This window comes from Cyprinus carpio, chromosome A23, assembly GCF_018340385.1.
Source record: "Cyprinus carpio isolate SPL01 chromosome A23, ASM1834038v1, whole genome shotgun sequence".
Taxonomy (NCBI): Eukaryota; Metazoa; Chordata; class Actinopteri; order Cypriniformes; family Cyprinidae; genus Cyprinus; species Cyprinus carpio.
The window spans coordinates 8767358-8787990 of NC_056594.1; the positions used below are offsets into that span (position 1 = coordinate 8767358).

General features: G+C 36.3%; 1 protein-coding gene across 1 annotated transcript; it reads right to left on the reverse strand.

Annotated features, from left to right (window-relative positions):
• Positions 1-57: 57 nt before the first annotated feature.
• LOC109045410 (syntenin-1-like) lies at positions 58-20557 on the reverse strand. The gene is made up of 9 exons (XM_019063277.2): positions 20403-20557; positions 11711-11762; positions 9264-9360; positions 6005-6105; positions 4030-4188; positions 3637-3812; positions 2692-2863; positions 2483-2574; positions 58-786 (listed from the first exon to the last, which is right to left on the reverse strand). Exons 2-9 carry the CDS (start codon positions 11759-11761, stop codon positions 732-734), a joined length of 903 nt encoding a protein of 300 aa, XP_018918822.1. The 5' UTR covers position 11762; positions 20403-20557; the 3' UTR covers positions 58-731.
• Between the last annotated feature and the right edge of the window lie 76 nt (positions 20558-20633).

Genomic DNA, 20633 nt, shown 5'->3' on the forward strand with positions numbered 1-20633 from the left:
AAAACGTTTTGAAATGGAGCATTTATATTTTTTTGAGAGATCAGTATTGGCAGTATATTCCATTGGTATCACCAGGATGATTATTTATTTTTGTAATAATTTCAGTCTTGAGGTTACATTCGTATATAAATTTTTTAGAGACACTAACATTTACAGGCTAATGACAGAATGTTATCAAAGGTTAAACACCTAAAAACATGTTCAAAATCAATAAGAAATGATTTGTTGCATTACAAATTCTGGCCAAGAATTCCTTCTGGCAGAGTACAGCTGTTGGCATATAGATGTTCAAAAAAATAAAAAAAATAAAGCAATTATGAAAAGGAAAGTATTTGTGCATAGTGGGAGGAACTGAAAAGTCAGGAGTGTTGAAGCTAATGCTTTTCAAAACAGAAGCTCAGGTTCAGTTTTAACCCCTTGCCCCCCAGCAAAAATAAAACAATCAGATGATAATACTCAATAATGACAATGGATTATTATTACATAACATGTAATATGACAACAATTACACAATGGCAATAATGGCATTTAGGACAGAATCAAGAACTAGAAGGTAAAACGATAACAGCCAACAAGTGAAATAGAAAAAAGGCAATTTTTACATGTTATAAATGAATGTGATTGAGGAGGTTTGTCCAATCAGTGATAGACGACCCATGTGGTGGAAGGCTCTTATGGGAAGGCTAGAGATTGTAGGCAATGTGGAAGGGTGTGCGCGTGGTCTTCTGTGTTCAGACCTCAGGCACAGAGTGATCCATTGATGACTTCAGCAGGCCGCCTGACATCCTGGAACATACAGGTTAGGTCCTGCTCATGACAATTCATTTTGACAGACTTTTAAATATTGTTGTCTGTCACACTGTCAGCTTAAAACATTTTAAGAAGTCATTTATTTACACAGATTTTTGAATATTTATGATTTTCCAAATGCTTTGTAAACAGGTTGGCTATAATATAATATGAAATAACAATCAATGCTAATAAAATTATTATAACCTCATAAAGTGTAGATACTGTATCATTACTTGTATGCAAATTTCACATTTCTGTCATAAACAATCTACTAACATGCCTTCTGTCATCTGATTGATAGTTTATTATATAGGTTTATATATATAGTTTTTTTTTTATCTTTTACAAGGAGGTCTAAAAAGCCTCTTAGTATCATTGTAAAACATGTATAATAGTGGTCGGCAACAGGCGCGCACGCAGCTAGATTATTTTGATAGCGGCTGGTTCTGAAATAGATCTGTCATGACAGCAACAGTTACTCACATTCAGAGGATGAGAGCGGAGCAGAGCACGGAGTGGAGCGGTGTGATTTTGAATGGAGCTAGGAGCGGATTTTTTTAAAGTCGGAGCATCGTGGTTTTCAATCGCTCCTAGAGCGCTCCACCACTACTCCAGCACGAGTACAATTCATGCCAGCGACCCATAATATAACTGCACATTTAGCAAGAATTCACATTAAACATATTTAGCTAGCTTGATAGAAAAGGATCACTCATATCAGAAAGAATGTGACGACTATGATGGCGACAATGGACATGAGTGGGAAGTTATAGTTCAAGGAATTTGTTTGTTCCTTCTAGATACTGAATATTTTCAGCTGAAAGCATGCTTTAGACATGTACTATAACACGCAATCGGTCTTTCAATAATGCATTCATACATATGTAATCTTACAGTGCTACTTCATCTGTATCCGATTTCGAATGAGCAGAAATATGTAAGAAATGCTCTGATCCGTAGGTAAAATAACTGATGAAAACCTACTGTTATTTTCATCACAAACAAAATTTACACTGCAAAAAGCAGCAATTATACCTTTTAATGCTGACAACCATGTGGTAGGAAAAAAGTTTGCACTTGGCAATTCTAGTTGCATTTTTCATCAGTTAACTTCTTAAATTATCCTTTGACTATGTTCTGGCCCGCCATCTAGTGGCGGAATTTTTTTTTTTGGCCCGATTCCAAACTTACTTGCCGACCCCTGATGTACAATATGAAACACCTTCAATATGATGGTACATGTGTGTTTTTGAAGTGAAATCTTTACTGATTTTCACACAGTAAACAAGAATAACTTTAATATTTCAAGATTTCAACACTTACTGGACTGAAGCAACTTAAGGTAACTTGATTTTCCTTACATAATTTTCTTTTAGAAAAGTTAAAATGTATCAACATTTGATGCATCAGTCTTTTCAGGATTGTTAAATTGTTATTGGGAAATATAGAGTGACAACTGATATTTATATGCATTTTATGAAAGTAGTCTACTGTTATGAAGATCTCATTGCTTTATATTACAAGCTACCAGAATTTCATGTTTCTTTTTAGCTACTGAAATATCAGCATCTACACAAAATGGCATTTTTTGCTCAGTTTGAGTCTCTGAATAAAACTAAGGTCGAGTGTGAGCACCATATTATATGATTATTAAATCATTTATGAGTATAAAAATAAAGCTGGATCTCACTTCTTAATCATGTGCTCATAGATGAATTTAGGCATGATGGTGATGGTCATGGCAGTGGGAGACGTGGTCAGGATGTCCTTAATCTGAGTGTCCTGTAGACAGAAAACAAAATATTTTACACCACAAATCTCAGAATTTTATTTATGGTCTTGTGTCTTTGAAAGCCGTTTTAAAAGACATCCAGAAAACACTACCATGACCACTCTCACCTTGAGTCCAATGACGTTCTGGCCGTTGATCTCACAGATGAAGTGATCGGTGAGCAGGCCGTTGCGGGCAGCAGAACCATCCTTCACTAGAGATGTGATGCGTCCGGATTTAAAGATGAAGCCCACGTGGCCAGAGCTGTCCTTATGCATGGTGACTGTGCGCTGGAATGGTCTGGAACACAAAATATATACATATGATATGATCCTTATTGGCATCATCTGTGCAATTATGTTAATGATTACCAAAGAAAACTATTTTGACTTGACCCCCATTTTTGTGTGAACTTTAATGCAGACAGTAAGGTCATTAAGCAAATCACATCTCATGCCAATAATGTCCTGTGGCTGTAATATTTAAACAGCATTTAAATATTTACTGCTTGTAAGTGCCTCACTGGTGGGTTTAAATTTTTTGTTTTTCTCAAAATTATTTTCTGTGGTAACCGCCACTCTGCCACAAATGTTGTTGATACAGCTTAACTTGGATCTAAAGCAGGCATTTTCAGTTTCAACAAATACTACAACTATAACAAATAACCACCAGGAGGCAGCAAAGATCTACACAAATATTGTTATACTCTTGTCACGCTGATTCTGTCAAATTTGTCACGACAATATTCAGAATATTTTTTTGTTAATGTAGGTTTATTATTATTATTTGCATTATTATAAGTACTTTATTTACTTTATTATTATCAGCAAGGATACATTGATCAAAAGTGACACTAAAAGTGAAATTGCTACAAAAGATTTTAATTTCAAATATATTACATTTTTAAATATTTCCAAACAGAAAATAGTTAATTTAAATTGTATTTATATTTCACAATATTACTGTATTTTATCAGACTTGGCAAGCATGAGACAAAAAAAATATCTTACCTACCCCAAACTTTTGACCGGTAGTGTCTATGTTTATATACCGTACAGACAGAAATGACTGACCTGTCACGGACAATGAGCTCGATGCGCTGTTCAGCTGCTGCCTTCAGAGCTTTGTGGGCTTTATCTGAGCTCCAGCCAGCAACATTCTGCCCATTGATCTGCAGAATCTGATCTCCAAAACGCAGGCCACCCAACGCCGCTGGAGAGTTCGCCTGCACCAGCTGGACAAACACTCCCTACAGAAAGAGGAAATGACATACAATTAAAGATAATGACAGCTCAACTAAACATCACCTGCTGCTGATGATAACAATGACACGTGCTGAGAACGAGGGTGTGCCGCCCTAAAACAAATGACCAATTAACCTACATACCAATTACACACTCAAAACAATGAAACACGGCACCAGTCATGACTCTGAGGAAGTGTTTGATGCAAAGAGCTTTACTCACATTATCAATATCTCGGAGTCGGAGTCCGACCTTTCCTTCCTGGTCTTTGCAGATGATGACCTCCCGAAGACCTGGGCGAATCTCTGCCCTCCTGATTCCCATGTCAGCACCGGTCACAGGCCGCACCATGCCACCCACACAACTTGGCACTGCCACTTGCTGCCAAGCAAGAGAAAAATTTATTCGTTCTCATATGTGTGACTGTGTTGTTCACATATTATACAACATGAAAGGTTAACTGTGGCCAATGCAAATGTTCTAATGCAGTACTTTACAACCAATAAGCCTGTTCACACAGCAGCAGAATTCGGCTGTCAGTTCTGTATCTGAGTCCTTAATATGGTTATGTTCGCACACAGTATGGTTATTTTCAGGCATGACAACTGCATTCTGTAACTGAATTCACAACTGTAAATTTTCAGGACACACAACTGCATTCTCGGAAAACACGTGCTGTGTGAACGGAACTGGACTGATCAACTAGTTGTCTGTAACGTCAGTAAGAGCCACTCTGTTGCACAAACAGTGTGCTGCGTGTTTTCATGTCTGGTTTCAGTAACTTACAGTGATTGAGAAATGAGCTTAGCGGTTCTGCACGCTAACATGCAGTTACAGTTCTGTGTTCTACACGCTACTCAAATGTTTTGCTCTTCACGAAAATATAATAGCTGCTGTCAGTTAATGAAGATTTGACGGATGAACTCGCGGCTTGATTGGACTCTTGTCATGTCAGAAAGTGATAAGACTTTCAGTTTTATGGACGTCGCCATCTTTGATATTACTTTGGTCACCCCCATGGGCGACTCCCATTGCACGTTCATACAGACAGTAATCGGGAAGCTACTGTAAGCTGCTGTGTGAACAGGACATTTCGAGACTCACACCTGTTAGTAAATGCGGTTGTCAATCCCAAAATTTGCATTTATGCCTTTGTTATGATAGGACAGTAGAAGCTGTAACAGGAAGTGATAAGAGGGGTGTAAAATTCAAATTAGTTATAATGTATTACGACCATTAACAAATAGTATATTTTATTCAGGAAAACATTAAATTGATTAGAAGTGACAGTAAAGACATTTAAAGTATTTCTATTACAAATAAATGCAGCCTTAAAATACCATTTCAGACCTTCAAATGGTAATGTATATAACAAATATATATAATGTATATAACTAATATAAATAATGTGAATTAATTAGTTAACTGCGATAAAATAACTCACTAAATATCTATTACTAATTAAATCTTAAGGTTTTTTTTTTTTCAGTTTACTTTTATGAAACAAAACAAGATATTCATAATAGAACGTGCTATAAGGGGAGTCGGTTTTTTCCCCACAGTATAGATTAAGCAACTTTAACAATATTAATGATAATGCTAAATGATATCCAGTATTAGTGAAAAGAAATACATTTTATTTTATTTATTTGAGCCTTATTAATGGGGCTGTGAGGATACTTGACACAAAAAGATGCACAAAGGGAGATGCTGGTCTAATGTTCAGTACTATGAACACTGAGTATCTTTTTAAGATGCTCTCTGAAAGCAGCCTACATTAGCATTACTCCGTCTCTGGCCCTATGGTGCATGAGTCATTCTGAGCTCTGCTTCCAGGAATGATGTTGAAAAGAATAAAGACACACTGTGGCTAGTTTGAACTGTTCAAAGAAAAAAAAAACTCCCAAAGGCACAGACGCTAACACACATACACAACCACCTCCTCTTTTTCAAAGCTTACACAATTACTCTTGGCTGCTTTAACAGAGAAAATATTGTACAAGGCAATGGCGGCAGAGATGGAAAATCAGACTGTAGAGCAAACTAAACCAGGAAAGAGTAACAGCACTGCTAGGGAAACATCTGAGACTCTGAAATGTCATTGTTTGCATATATGAAATAGTTCTTTATGAGTGGCGATACTTAACAGGAACTGAACTCTAAAAACAAACAGGTGTGTTCAGTGTCAGCCACTTACATTGCTAGCCACCGGGACCAGCGCAAGGTTTCTCTGGACCTCATCGCTGTTCAGACTGAGGCCCATATAGTCTCCCAGCTCCTCCAGATTCGGATACAGAGCTGGAGGGAGAGAAAGAGAATTCAAATTCTCCATATGACAGACAAAGCTAATAGTTAACACAGTAGCATAGTGATGTAGTCTGTTTGAGTGTGTAGAACATAGAAAAACAGAGAACTGGCTGTCAACACTCAGCCAGTCGCTGGTTTCAGATTCCAGCAATGAATGTTTCCATCCAGTAATTATTTCCTGAGTCATGACTATAATCCTTGCCTCTTTCCCTCCTGCTTTCCCCAGTGCCCAGATAGGAAAATGTCCACCTATGAAACATGTTTCTAAACAAACAAGCACATCAGTCCATCTCTAGATGTCTACACTGGTCGACACTGATGATGATGGTGGGAAAAACTTACACAGACATACATTTATACAACAACACTTTAAATGCAATATTTTATATATGCATACGTATATTTTAATAATACTATAACTGTTCAAAAATTTCTATTCAGCAATAATGCATTAAATTTATAAAAATTGACAGTAAAGACATTTATAATGATTCATTTATAGGATTTCTATTTCAAATAAATGCTGTTCTTTTCTATTTTCTAACTTTCTATTTATTAAAGAATCCTAGCTTCCACAAAAAAATATGAAATACTATTTTTTTTTTAAATATTAAACTCTTTTCAACATTGATAAACATAGTAAATGTTTAAGTAGCAAATCAGAATATTAGAATGATTTCTGAAGTATCATGTGACACTGAAGACTGGAGTAATTATGCTGAAAAATCAGCTTTGCCATCACAAGAATAAAATATAAAATATATTAAAATAGAAAACAGTATTTTAAATTGTAATAACATTCCAAAATAGTATTGCTTTTACTTTACTTTTTATTAAATAAACACAGCTCTGGTGAGCATAAAATAGTTATTTTTTTTATGTATCTGTGAAACATTCTAAAAAAAAAATATATATATATATATATATATATATATATATATATATATATATATATATATATATGAGGGGGCTACACTATACACACATAAAAAAAAATTTTGCATCCATATTTAATAAACATCTAGACAACATAACAGGAGAATGTCAAGCACACTGATATAAAGAATATCACCACAGACTGCTTTGAGGCTATAATAACATGAGCTTCAGGGGCTATCAGCACAAGTTACAGTACTGTTTGAACCCCCTCCTTTTTTAACTTTCTTGTTATGTAATGTACTGCCAGTGTCTTGAGAGTAGAGCCCGACCGATATTATCGGCCGATATGAGCTAATTGCATTTAAATCGGCATCGGCGTTTATAACGGCCGATGAAACATAAAAAAACAGTCTCATGCTTCACTCATGTTATGAGTGTTGCATAGTTTGCCCACCAGAGGGAGCTCTGCAGCTCCCCAGTTGACAACAGCGCCAGAAATCCACTACAGAAGAAAGCTATCAGCCGAGCCACTGAGATGTACTCTTTTGAAGGCGAGTCTGTTGTTCGTCATGTGAAATGATTGTAGATTTAGTTCATACACTGTATATAAAAACCAGTGTGGTAGTTCTAGCTAACGGTCCTATCATTATCATTTCTAAATATTCTGTAACATCACTTACAGCCGCTAATGCATTGCTATATTAGATTAGCCACAAAGCTAATACCATGTCTATAAGTGGAAGAGCGCGAACGTTAATAAGAGGTCAAACTATAACGTTAGCGTTTAACTTATTCTAAATATATCTGCAGTGTTTCCCACATAATGACCGCGTAACTGTGGCAGGGGGGCGCGTGTAGTCAATGACTATAAGTTATGTACAGCGTGCCTCGAAAAAACAACAACTGTTACGTTATTCTAACGCAAACATAGCTTCCTTTTTAGCAGGCCCCTTAAATGCTTGCTATTAACTTGTTTGAAGGTGGTTCTTCTCAAAATTGACAGCGGTGTGTTCATGACACTAACGTTAACCATTCAACTTCGAATTGATTCCGTAATCTTCCGGTAACAGTAGGCTCACTATACGTTCGCCAGCGCATGACGATGTTTTGATTCAGACTGCACAAAGAGGAAGAGGAGAAGATATACGGGTCCGTTGTGAATGTGTCTGTGAGAGCAAATATTGTGTAAGTTACAGTAACTACAGTAGGTGCGTCAGAAATGATTAAACCAGAGGGGACATGTAAATAAATTTGCGCTGAACAAGCGCTTTTTTTTTCTTCTTTTTTTACAGATTGTTTCAAAGCAGCTTTACAGACATAACAGGAAAATGTTGTAATAATATAGTTAAATATAAGTAGGTAATAGGTAATACCTATTGCTTGACAAATAAAAAAAATCTCATTTTTGCCTATGTAGGAGATATATATATATTTCTCTATATTTCTCATTTTTGCCTATGTAGGAGATCCCTGTTTATTATTATTATAATTCTAATGATGACATGAGTAATGATACATGGTGATATTATTAATACACATGCTTCTTTCTCTGTCTCTCTTTCTGCCCTACAGATGGCTGAAAAAGGTGAACGCTGTAGCAGCAAAGTGTGGGACTCCTTCTGCAAAGATTCCTCTAATGCAGTGTTCTTTTGATCATTAAAAAATATATACTTTTGATGTGCAATTGTTTAGTCATTGAGACTGTAATCTAAGGCTTTTTTTTTTAACATAATCCCTTCTGGAAAATGGTTTATACAGCCCACATACATAGAACAGGCAGATATTTTACTATTGAATGTTGTGTAAGTGTAGTTTATAGGAAATGGGTCTAATATCCAGTTTATTTTCAAAAACAAAATATCGGCTTATAAATCGGCTCTTTTCGAGTAAATATCGGCATCGGCATCGGCCCCCAAAAATCCATAACTCACTAACTATACTTGAGAGCCCTCACACATGGACACAATGAGGGCACATAGGTGGAGAGCAGTGCTGCCTGGATAAGAGGGGCTCAACTTGAGCACTTGTTTTACACTGAGATTAAAAAAGGAAATAGGGAAGGTTGTTAAATTGCTCCCAGATTCCCTAAGGCATGTCTTCATTTCCTGTTTGACAATTACACAAAACATTGGCAAGCCTTTCATCTCAATAAAAACAGCTCTCACTCTACACTTTAGAAATGAAAGAGAGAAGGGTATGATAAGGGAGATGGAAGCAAGACAGACGATGTAAGAAACTTTAAATGAAGAGAGGCAGAGACTGGGACTCACTTGAGCTTGGCATCCCCTGTGTGGCAGGCTGTGGCTGGTAAACCCCCTGAGTGATGGCTGGGGTGCTGGAGGTGGCACTGGCAAACTGGGATTGTGCCTAGAAGAGCAAACCGCATGTGAACATCCACTTTACTTCAATAACAGTTATTTTAAAGCACCAACTTAGCTTCAGTATTATTATCCTATATAAAACACATATTATTAAATAAATAAAAAACATTAGTTCATTTAATAAAATATAAATATTAGATTAGAAACTTAAACTAGAAATGCTGCCCTGGCAACTAACTGAAAGTTTAAGCAAGCAAGCTTAACCAACTTAAAACTAAACCTAAAACTGAAATAAAAATTAAAATCATGTAGATTTTGTTTTAAAATAAACAAAAACTAAAAAGCACACAGCAAAATCAGTACAAATTAAAGGTAATCAAAATTAATAAATATTGCGGGTTGCACGATTACTCATATTTTAATCATGATCAGGATTTCTGCTTCTGTTTATTATTTAAGCTTAATCGTCATATTTACCATATATCCAAACACAACTCTTGACTATACAGGTCCTTCTCAAAATATTAGCATATTGTGATAAAAGTTTATTATTTTCCATAATGTAATGATAAAAATTAAACTTTCATATATTTTAGATTCATTGCACACCAACTGAAATATTTCAGGTCTTTTATTGTTTTAATACTGATGATTTTGGCATACAGCTCATGAAAACCCAAAATTCCTATCTCAAAAAATTAGCATATTTCATCATCCGACCAATAAAAGAAAAGTGTTTTTAATACAAAAAAAGTCAACCTTCAAATAATTATGTTCAGTTATGCACTCAATACTTGGTCGGGAATCCTTTTGCAGAAATGACTGCTTCAATGCGGCGTGGCATGGAGGCAATCAGCCTGTGGCACTGCTGAGGTGTTATGGAGGCCCAGGATGCTTCGATAGCGGCCTTAAGCTCATCCAGAGTGTTGGGTCTTGCGTCTCTCAACTTTCTCTTCACAATATCCCACAGATTCTCTATGGGGTTCAGGTCAGGAGAGTTGGCAGGCCAATTGAGCACAGTAATACCATGGTCAGTAAACCATTTACCAGTGGTTTTGGCACTGTGAGCAGGTGCCAGGTCGTGCTGAAAAACGAAATCTTCATCTCCATAAAGCTTTTCAGCAGATGGAAGCATGAAGTGCTCCAAAATCTCCTGATAGCTAGCTGCATTGACCCTGCCCTTGATAAAACACAGTGGACCAACACCAGCAGCTGACATGGCACCCCAGACCATCACTGACTGTGGGTACTTGACACTGGACTTCAGGCATTTTGGCATTTCCTTCTCCCCAGTCTTCCTCCAGACTCTGGCACCTTGATTTCCGAATGACATGCAAAATTTGCTTTCATCCGAAAAAAGTACTTTGGACCACTGAGCAACAGTCCAGTGCTGCTTCTCTGTAGCCCAGGTCAGGCGCTTCTGCCGCTGTTTCTGGTTCAAAAGCACACGCCTGTGCACGGTGGCTCTGGATGTTTCTACTCCAGACTCAGTCCACTGCTTCCGCAGGTCCCCCAAGGTCTGGAATCGGTCCTTCTCCACAATCTTCCTCAGGGTCCGGTCACCTCTTCTCGTTGTGCAGCGTTTTTTTGCCACACTTTTTCCTTCCCACAGACTTCCCACTGAGGTGCCTTGATACAGCACTCTGGGAACAGCCTATTCGTTCAGAAATTTCTTTCTGTGTCTTACCCTCTCGCTTGAGGGTGTCAATGATGGCCTTCTGGGTTAACCTCTTACCCATGATTGCGGTTTTGAGTAATGAACCAGGCTGGGAGTTTTTAAAAAAGCCTCAGGAATCTTTTGCAGGTGTTTAGAGTTAATTAGTTGATTCAGATGATTAGGTTAATAGCTCGTTTAGAGAACCTTTTCATGATATGCAAATTTTTTGAGATAGGAATTTTGGGTTTTCATGAGCTGTATGCTAAAATCATCAGTATTAAAACAATAAAAGACCTGAATTATTTCAGTTGGTGTGCAATGAATCTAAAATATATGAAAGTTTAATTTTATCATTACATTATGGAAAATAATGAACTTTTATCACAATATGCTAATTTTTTGAGAAGGACCTGTACTTTTTTGTGATTGTGGTTGCTGAATAAATGCACTTACACAAACTCTGTGTTACAACACATGTGCTGTAGAGAAAATGTTCATGATAAATATAATAAAACATGAAATTAGATAAGGTAAAATAAACCATGCATACGAGTTGATATTTTCTTAATTTGTGCTTGAGTGAAATCTCACTAACTGTATAAAAAAAAATCCAAAATGAAAACAATTAAGATTAATAATCACGATTATAAATTTTTAGCAAAATAGTTGCAATTAGTTTAAACATTACCTTGCAGCCCTAATAACTAGAAGAGTATACAAGAAAAATAAAACTGCTTACCTTAATGACCTTGTCCACTTTAAGGTCTTCTAGGGATGGATACAATGACATCCTGGAAAAAACACAACAGTCGCAGCATGAAAATGGGAAAAACAAGGCAGCATGCAGCTTAAAGTGTTGAAATACAGGAAATAATACTTTCAGTGAGCTCAAATAGAGCCATATTGCCTTGAGTTTGTTTTTCAGCTGACTGAAACCACATTACTCAAGCGGGATTTGAAACCTATATTAATTAGACGGGACAGATGAGGGAGTATATTAGGAGCACACAAAAGACAATTTAGGAACAAAAGCGTGAACTTATCAGGCAGCTCCATCATGACCAACATTTTCATGAATCTGATTCTCTCTCAAACACCCCCATCACACACACACACACGCATGTGTCACAGCTTTCCAGGCAATAGCTCTGTGGTGGTGTTGCTTTTATGTTGTGAAGCGATCCGCCTTTGAGTCCATCTGTGTCTTCTGCACAGTCATCCTCGTTGATGTAACAAAAATACATCTATAAACCACCAGAAATTATAATAACTCCTACAATAACTCTGGCTGCTCTTGATTTCAGACAGAGGTGAAACTATCACTTCACAACAGAGTTGATCCATATTCACAAGAGCAGTGCAAGGCATCAAAATCAGTAGCTCCCAATGTAATCAAGGAAAGGTTTTTTTTTTTTTTTTTTTTTTTTTTTTGTGATTTCAGTTGGCAGACAAACTTTTAGATTTAGATAAAATTATCTGATTTTACTTCAACAGTCCTGCCTCCATAGCTCATCAGTAGATCATGTTGCTAGCAACACCAACGATCATGGGTTTGATTCATGGGCTTATTGATTGGACACTTGTCGTGTCAGAAAGTGATAAGACTTTCAGTTTTATGGACATCGCCATCTTTGATATTACTTTGTTCACTATCGCTATGGTTACTGCTAAGGAATACAGGTTTGACTCATTTGAACGTTCATACAGACAGTATACGAGAAGCTACTGTAAGTTGCTGTGTGAACGGGACATTTCGAGACTCTCACATGTTAATAAATGAGGTTGTCAATCCCAAAAACTGACAATGTGAACATAGCAATAAAAATACAAGAGAAATGTCATGTGTAATCTTATTGCTATCACACATTTAAACAACTTCAGATTGTAACCAATTTTGTGACTTTTTGTCTGTGGACTATTAATATATCTTAATTTTAAAAAATAGTAATTTTATTTTTTATATATATTTACTTCTTGCATAATATATTTGTATTATATTTTACCAATTACATCAATAAATTTAGGCAACTATAAAGTTGCATACATATTCATCCATTCTAACATTGCTTAAATTAAGCATTATTAATATTACTATTATTAGTAGTAGTAGCATTATTATTATATTTGTATTACATTTTATATTTAACAATAACAACAACTTATTCATTCAACATAACATATTCATTCAATAATAAAATTTAACAGTTATTCATCCATTCTAGCATTGCTAATGTACAGCAATTAACATTACTATTTATTTTAAATTTAGATACTGCATTTGTATTATATTTAAATTATATAATATCCATATTTTCTATCAAAATTAAAGTTGGATACAAATTTATTCACCCATATTAGCGTAGCTTAAGTATTCAGTATTCTTCATAAGCTGAATACTCAGAACATTTACAACATTGCCTTACATGTAATGTTAACAAAACCAGTTGCCATTATACAATGAAGAGCAGAAAATGAGGGCTAAAGTTCATGATTAACAACACAGAGCTCAGGGAAGGACATGAAAACCAACTTAATTGAACTAAGAACCTCCCACCAGAAATCATTAATACAGAGCACTATTTCAAATCCAAATAAAATAAAACATTAAACACTGCCTGACTGTGCTCTTTATCTTACAGTGGAAGAGCAATGAGAAGTTAAGTGCTTTACTGGGAACACATCCATTACTGGAAAGTGGAAGAGAAAGGGAAAGGGAGAGATAGAGAGAGACCGAGTAAGCCAGAGAAGTAGACCTACAAAGAATTAAAGCGCTTAAAGACAGAAAAGAAGGCCAGGAATGGAAAATATGAGGGAGATATGTATAGGTTACTAGAGGAAAGGCCAACAAGAGAAAAAGCATGCAAATGATTGATGCTGACATTAGTCACAATCATATGACTGTGATCACATGACGTATTGTGCATTTTAGCCAATAAACCACTCCTTGTAGATCACCGGGTTACTGTAAATGTCAAGACAGCAGAAACCAACACCAGATTCAGAAAATGACAGAAACCCTGCTCAACGAGAAGAGCCTAGAGCAGGAGTGTCAAACTCAATTCCTGGAGGGACGGAGCCCTGCAGACTTTGGTTCCAGCCCTGCACCAACACACATACCATGTAGTTTTCAAATAAGCCTGAAGGACTTGATTAGCTGGATCAGGTGTGTTTAATTAGGGTTGAAGCTAAACTCTGCAGTGCTCCGACCCTCCAGGAATTGAGTTTGACACCCCTGGACTAGAGCATCTAAACATAAACGCATCATGAAACCTTAAAGGGGTCATATGACATTGCTAAAAAATAACATTATTTTGTGTATTTGGTGTAATGAAATGTGTTTATGCGGTTTAAGGTTCAAAAAACATTATTTTCCACATTCTATACATTATTGTTTCTCCTCTATGCCCCGCCTTTCTGAAACGTGTAGATTTTTACAAAGCAAGGTGTGCTCTGATTGGCCAGCTATCCAGTGTGTTGTGATTGGCCGAATACCTCAGGCGTATGACAGAAATTTTATACCCCTTAACATACTGTGATGCCGTGTCCCGGTGCGACGAGACAAAAACAATAAAACCCATTATAATTGAGGCATTTGTTGCATCCAGTGGGGACATAATTAAGGATTTTAATGGCTTATACTGCCCTCTTATGAATAGTCATTCGCAGATTACCACTGCATAAACATAAAACCATGTCTGCATTTGTGATCGGAGAAACAACAAACAACCAGCGCTACTATACACTGCTCAAAACTCGCGTTTGAATAGTCAGTGGCAAATTCTTTAAATATGAAAACATACAGGCTGTGAGTCAGAATAGATAAATGTTGTTACCTTTGCTCAAATAGCGTTATAAAAAGCTTACTTTTCAGGCTAGATCAGCCAGTGCGCATGCGCAGTCCTAAGAGCACGTCTCAGAACGCTGACTGTTTCTATAGCAACCGGGACTTCTAACTGACTTTACAGATTACCAATTGGCTCTTTCATTCAGAAGGCGGGGCTTCCTGTGATTGAGCGGCCATATGGGAAGTTGTGGCCTAATGGTTAGAGAGTTTGACTCCTAACCCTAAGTTTGTGAGTTTGAGTCTCAGGCCGGCAATACCATGACTGAGGTGCCCTTGAACAAGGCACCGAACCCCCAACTGCTCCCCGGGTGCCGCAGCATAAATGGCTGCCCACTGCTCTGGGTCTGTGTTCACGGTGTGTGCGTGTTCACTGCTGTGTGGAGTTTGAATGGGTTAAATGCAGAGCACGATTTCTGAGTATGGGTCACCATACTTGGCTGTATGTCATGTCGTGTCGAGCGTTGTGTTTTTTCCCATTCAAAACCATATGAGTGACACATCTTGGGTATTCTACAGTCTTTGGTTAAATGCATTGCACACACACGAATTTGGGTTAAACTGTTCTGGTACAGTGTTAGAGTGTAAATACAACTTAACCACTGATTTCTAGTTTTGTCCTCTTTTGGAAGGCCAAACAAAGTATTTTTGCTTTCGCAACTAAACACACAGCGTCTCCACGACATGGCAGTGGCAGCAACAATACTACAGCAAGAATAAAAGTTACACCTTCTTTCTTTGAGTAAACATTTGGGCGGTGTTATGCAAATCTTCCCACACAGTGACCTAGACATGTGGGAGCATGTTTAATCGATGCGTTTTAGGAGGGCGCAGATGAGTCTTAACTTTTATAAAGAATATCTCTTTGGGTTTGAGACTTTAGTCTTTGCAACTTTAGGGATCTTATCTATTCACAAACAGCTTGTAACACTCCAAAGAGAAAGGAAAACTTGAAATCGCATCATATGACCCCTTTAAACAAAAGAGAAGTCTTCAAAATACTAATTTCTAGCAAGAAACATCAAGTTACAGTAAAACAAACATAGGAAGACATGGCTAAATGTTGAGAAATGATAGAAAAGGCACATTGCCTCACTTCCCTGAAGTAACAATGGAGAGATCACTGGAAAGGAATTAAACTGAAATGAGAAACAGGAACTACTTAGTGAGAATCTGCCTTATTGGAACACAGCCAGTGACTGAAACTGAACAAACAGCCTGGAGACTTATTCAAGTCTCTATTGCATGTAGGAACATACAGGTTTACAACCAGATTAAAGAGACTCTGGAGCTGCTTATTCTGTAACGACAGATTCGAGACTCCTATACGTTCACAAATCGCACAAACATGTGATACACTCACTGACAGACATGACCACAACATAGAGAAAAAAAAAAAGAAAACTCTCGCCCACATCCTCATGAATAAACTCACTCCTACACCAGTGCACACAGAACAGCCCATGCAAACCAACACTGCCTCTTGACGTCAAGCGCAGACCCTGATATGTAAAGCAAACACATGCACTAAAACATTTGCTGCCGTTTCACCCACAAACAACATGATGTCAAAAATATATCTGACAGGCTCCTTCCACACATACACTGTCTCTCATTGCATAAAAATGTCTCTGTGGCACTAAAGGGCCATTATTTCCTGTCTAGAGCACTCCAATAAAGTAGAGGCATCTCCAAATAGTGGACTAATGGAGACAGTGAGTAACCTTCTCGCAGACATGTATGCCTCTATTGTATCGAGTTCAGCAACTAGCATGAAATGAAGTGAATCGACTGGGCACAAAGTGTGTCATAAATCAAGCAGGAATACAGGACATGTAGGAATCTCATCACTGAGGCTGTAAGTAATCTGAGGTCAACACCTGTTATCAGTATTATTTTCATTAAAATCACATAGTAGTAGTGACATTTTATTCTTCCATATTATGATGTACATCCCAGCGAAACAAATGATCAAAATAGAACAAAATGTAGTGCTGGGTTGTTGACTAGTTAGAGAAAGATCTGCTTGCAATCAGATTTTATGTGGATGAAATGACTGGAGGAGTCCGACATGTGTCACTGGATGATCAAGTTACCATATTTTAATTAACCCTCTGGTATTGTTCAGTCATTTTAGACCGAAAAAAAAATGCTTTGAAATTAAAAAAAAATCACTACTTCATTGGAATGGTATGAAACTCGATGACTTTTATGGCAGTCGCTATGTGACCACAAAAAAAAAAAAAAAAAAAAATCATGGACTTGAAAAGCTAAAATAGTTGTAAAAAATAGTCACACTTGTGTTGTTCACGGTCGGAATGGTTCGCCATTGGAAATGAAGGGGAAATACACAAAGATACAAAAATACAGATCATTTTTTTGTGAGTACAGTCTACAAATCATTCACGATGCAGAAAAAAATGTGCACACATATGTACACATATAAACGTACACACATATATGAACTAGTGTGACTGTAACACAAAGCATGTTTTCAATCATTTAAAATCAATAATTTAGCCACTATGCAGTAAAAACACAGACATGGAGGAAGGAGTTACACTCTAAAACATCAAGAGTACAAAACAGCCACACACAATTAAACACACAAATAAACTGATGTAGCTGTAACAATATGGCAAAATTGAGCCAGAAGACTCAAATAAGAGTTTGAAATCAGATTGATTAACCTCTGATGAAGCATTCCTGTTCATTTCTGTTGAATTTTGATGTTGTGTAACAAAATGTCTTACTGTGTTCAGGTTTGATTGTAAAATTAAAGCAATAACTGACATTTCAAACAAAAAAATCTAAACCTTTACAAAAAGTTGTCTTTGAGAATGTCTAAATATAGCCTATACAAATCCACAACTTAATTAAAAGAAGTATTTATGTCTAAAAAAAACTAAAGAATTTATAAGCCTTTTTATAGAGCTATAGGAATCTAGTGGCTAAACCATGAAATTGCAGATGTTTTTCTTTTTTGCTACTCCCACCAGATATGCCTTCAAAATTTCAGTTTTAAAGACAATGTCTCTATTTTAACATGAAATACTATGAAGGTAAATTAGTAGCAAAACTCAAGAGTTGATCTGATTTTGAGAACTTGTCATATCAATATTCGAATTTGAAAGTTGAAATTTACATTCGCAGCTCTGATGTGAAAAGCTGAATGTTTTGATTTGCACACACAGACAACAGTCAACAATCAATAAAACACCCATTTTTTGATATATAGTTTATTTATAGTTATTTTCAAAGCTTCAATGTACTGTCAAAAAAAACTTTAATTCTAACAAATACTTTCTTGTTAAATTCAAAGTTGCAGATTAATAGTTACCAATGTGTACAATGACATTCACATAATCAAAATGACAGACACAAATGTGTACGACATATTACTAGATCTGGCAGCACTTTACTTCAGTTTCACTGTAAAAAAAAAAAAAGTCAGCACTTACAACCTCTCAGATCTGGCAGCACAACTTCAAATCCTAGCACTTTGACTTCTGCTACTTCTTTCATGATATTCCTGTACTCACGTCACTGTGCACTTGTACACAATACCACAGGCAGGGCTGCAGTATGTGTGCAAATCAAAAGATTCAGCTTTTCACATCAGAGTATAAATGTCAACTTTCATATACAAATATTAATATGAAAAGTCCTCAAATTCAAATCAACAAGCTCTCAATTTACCTTCAAAAATTCTCTCAAAATACATAAGAACAAATATATAAGAATAAAAAAAAAATAAATAAAAAAAAAAAAAAATAAAAAAAAATTAAAAAAAAATATAAGTCTAGTAGACTTAAAATAAAAAAAAAAAATTTAAATTTCAGGTGTTCGGTTCGGTCACTGTGTCCCACAGTGCGGCAGAGATGAGACTGTGTGTCCCACAATGAACAATACCAGAGGGTTAAATATTTCTGATGAATCAATAATTCACCATTAGATCAATAACAAACATTTAGATATAAAAAAGTCTGAGTTTTTATTCCATGCCGACTTTAACAAAAACTGAAACACAATTTTAAAAAAAATAATAATAATAATATAAACATAAATATAACATAATGAAGAAACCAGAAACTATACTACCTTCTAAAATGAATTAATACATAATAAAGTGACCACAACTCATTTTAGTTTTGGATACATAAACTAAACTGAAAACAAATGAAAATAAAAAGGAATAAAAACTAAACTGTAAGCTATAACAACCCTATCTTTATCTAAACCTTAGTGTAAATCTGAATAAATCACATGAAACATTGTGGAACCTCAATGGTCACGCAAAACTAATGCAAGGTAATGCAGAAGCAGCAGAAGGATTTCACATTGCCTGAATCTGGTTTAAAGACATCTTTGACTAAATGTTAGCTGCTATCATTGAAATTGCAAAAAAAAATCTTTAGTGCAAACTCAAGCTAGGGTCAAAGTCAGTGGAAAACTGTCTGGAAGAGTGGGTGAGGGGCCTCTGTTTTGGGGGGAATAGGCAAAGCTAATTTCAGGCAGACTGAATGAGTGCTGAGCATAATAAACGACTCTCCCAAGGCAACAGTCTGTAACTCTATTGACTGAGTCCAGCAAAGGATCCATGTGGCAATTTCCCATCCATAGCTTTTGGGAAAATATAACGCTGCTGTCATAAACAATACATATCACACATTTTATTAAGACTACAAGTCCTTTCTCAGTCTCTCCTAGTGACATAAATGTCACCGATGAAATAATGTGATTATTACAGCTGACTGATGTCATCATGTGGGAAAGTCCCTTCTACCAAAAATGAAAAAATAATTTTAATCCTTTATTTGTTCGTATGTTTTTCGCCATTCAGTCATCAATAATTCAGTTCCTTCCATTATTTATTGACTGAACATAAGTTACAGGTATAATCGAAAGTAAAACTTGTTTCTCAAGAAACATGCAGGACCAGGTTTCATAGCAGACACACATCCTGGGATTAATAACATTTATTAAGTCAAATGCGAAAACGCCTGAAACAAAAAGTCTGAATGTTTCCGTTAAATACAACATCGACATTATCATGTGATTCACTGCCGAACAATGTATAACGTTATATGTCATGAACATTTTCCGCTCTAAATGACCCAATAACTATAAGACGAACTGTAAAGCACCTGTCAACTGTTTTAAAAACTAACCTGAGGGTTTATCCACTATGTCACCTTAAACTAAACAATATTAACACAATATAAAAGCAGTCTGACTGATGCAGACTGTATGTTTTGTATTTAGCTCTCGAGCTAACGTTAGTCACGGCAACTCCGTTAGCAACCGCACAATCATGCTAATTACACGAATAAAGTTATACTTCTTTCTCCTTAAAATAATGGCCGGGTGATATGATACAAAATATCCTTAAAAATTACAATCAATATAACCGAACTGAGCTCAGCGAAGTAAACACAAGCGCGTCTTTGTTCTTCGTGTGTGTGTGTTAGCAGGAGCCTGGTTAAGTTTAGCTTCGGTTAGCCAGCGAGTCCTACATACCTGCCGGAATAAAATCACTCTGACGATAATTAAAATAACAACATTTATCTTAGAGAGTGTGGCGTCTTACCTTTCTGCTTTCAAACGACTGACTTCTGAAGAAAGTGGATAAATGTGATGAGGAAAAATGTAAACAAGCCGAGCGCAGTACACGGGACCCTTTTCCTCTTAAGGTTGGTGCACAAGAGAACAGATGGGAGGTGATCTGAAAAAAAAAAAGTACGTGCGCGTGTATTTCTTTGGTTTAGTAATACAGTTTACTTCCTGCTAACTCATTCATGTAGGATGCTGGGCTATTTAT

What these genes read in the sequence shown, in the direction of transcription:
- LOC109045410 (XM_019063277.2), bottom strand. Translation starts at nt 11,761, where the DNA reads ATGTCATTGTATCCATCCCTAGAAGACCTTAAAGTGGACAAGGTCATT. An exon ending in GACTCCGAGATATTGATAAT is followed by an intron (nt 3,813 to 4,029) that starts GTGAGTAAAGCT and finishes CTCTTTCTGTAG; the next exon opens with GGAGTGTTTGTCCAGCTGGT. An exon ending in AGAACGTCATTGGACTCAAG is followed by an intron (nt 2,575 to 2,691) that starts GTGAGAGTGGTC and finishes TTCTGTCTACAG; the next exon opens with GACACTCAGATTAAGGACAT.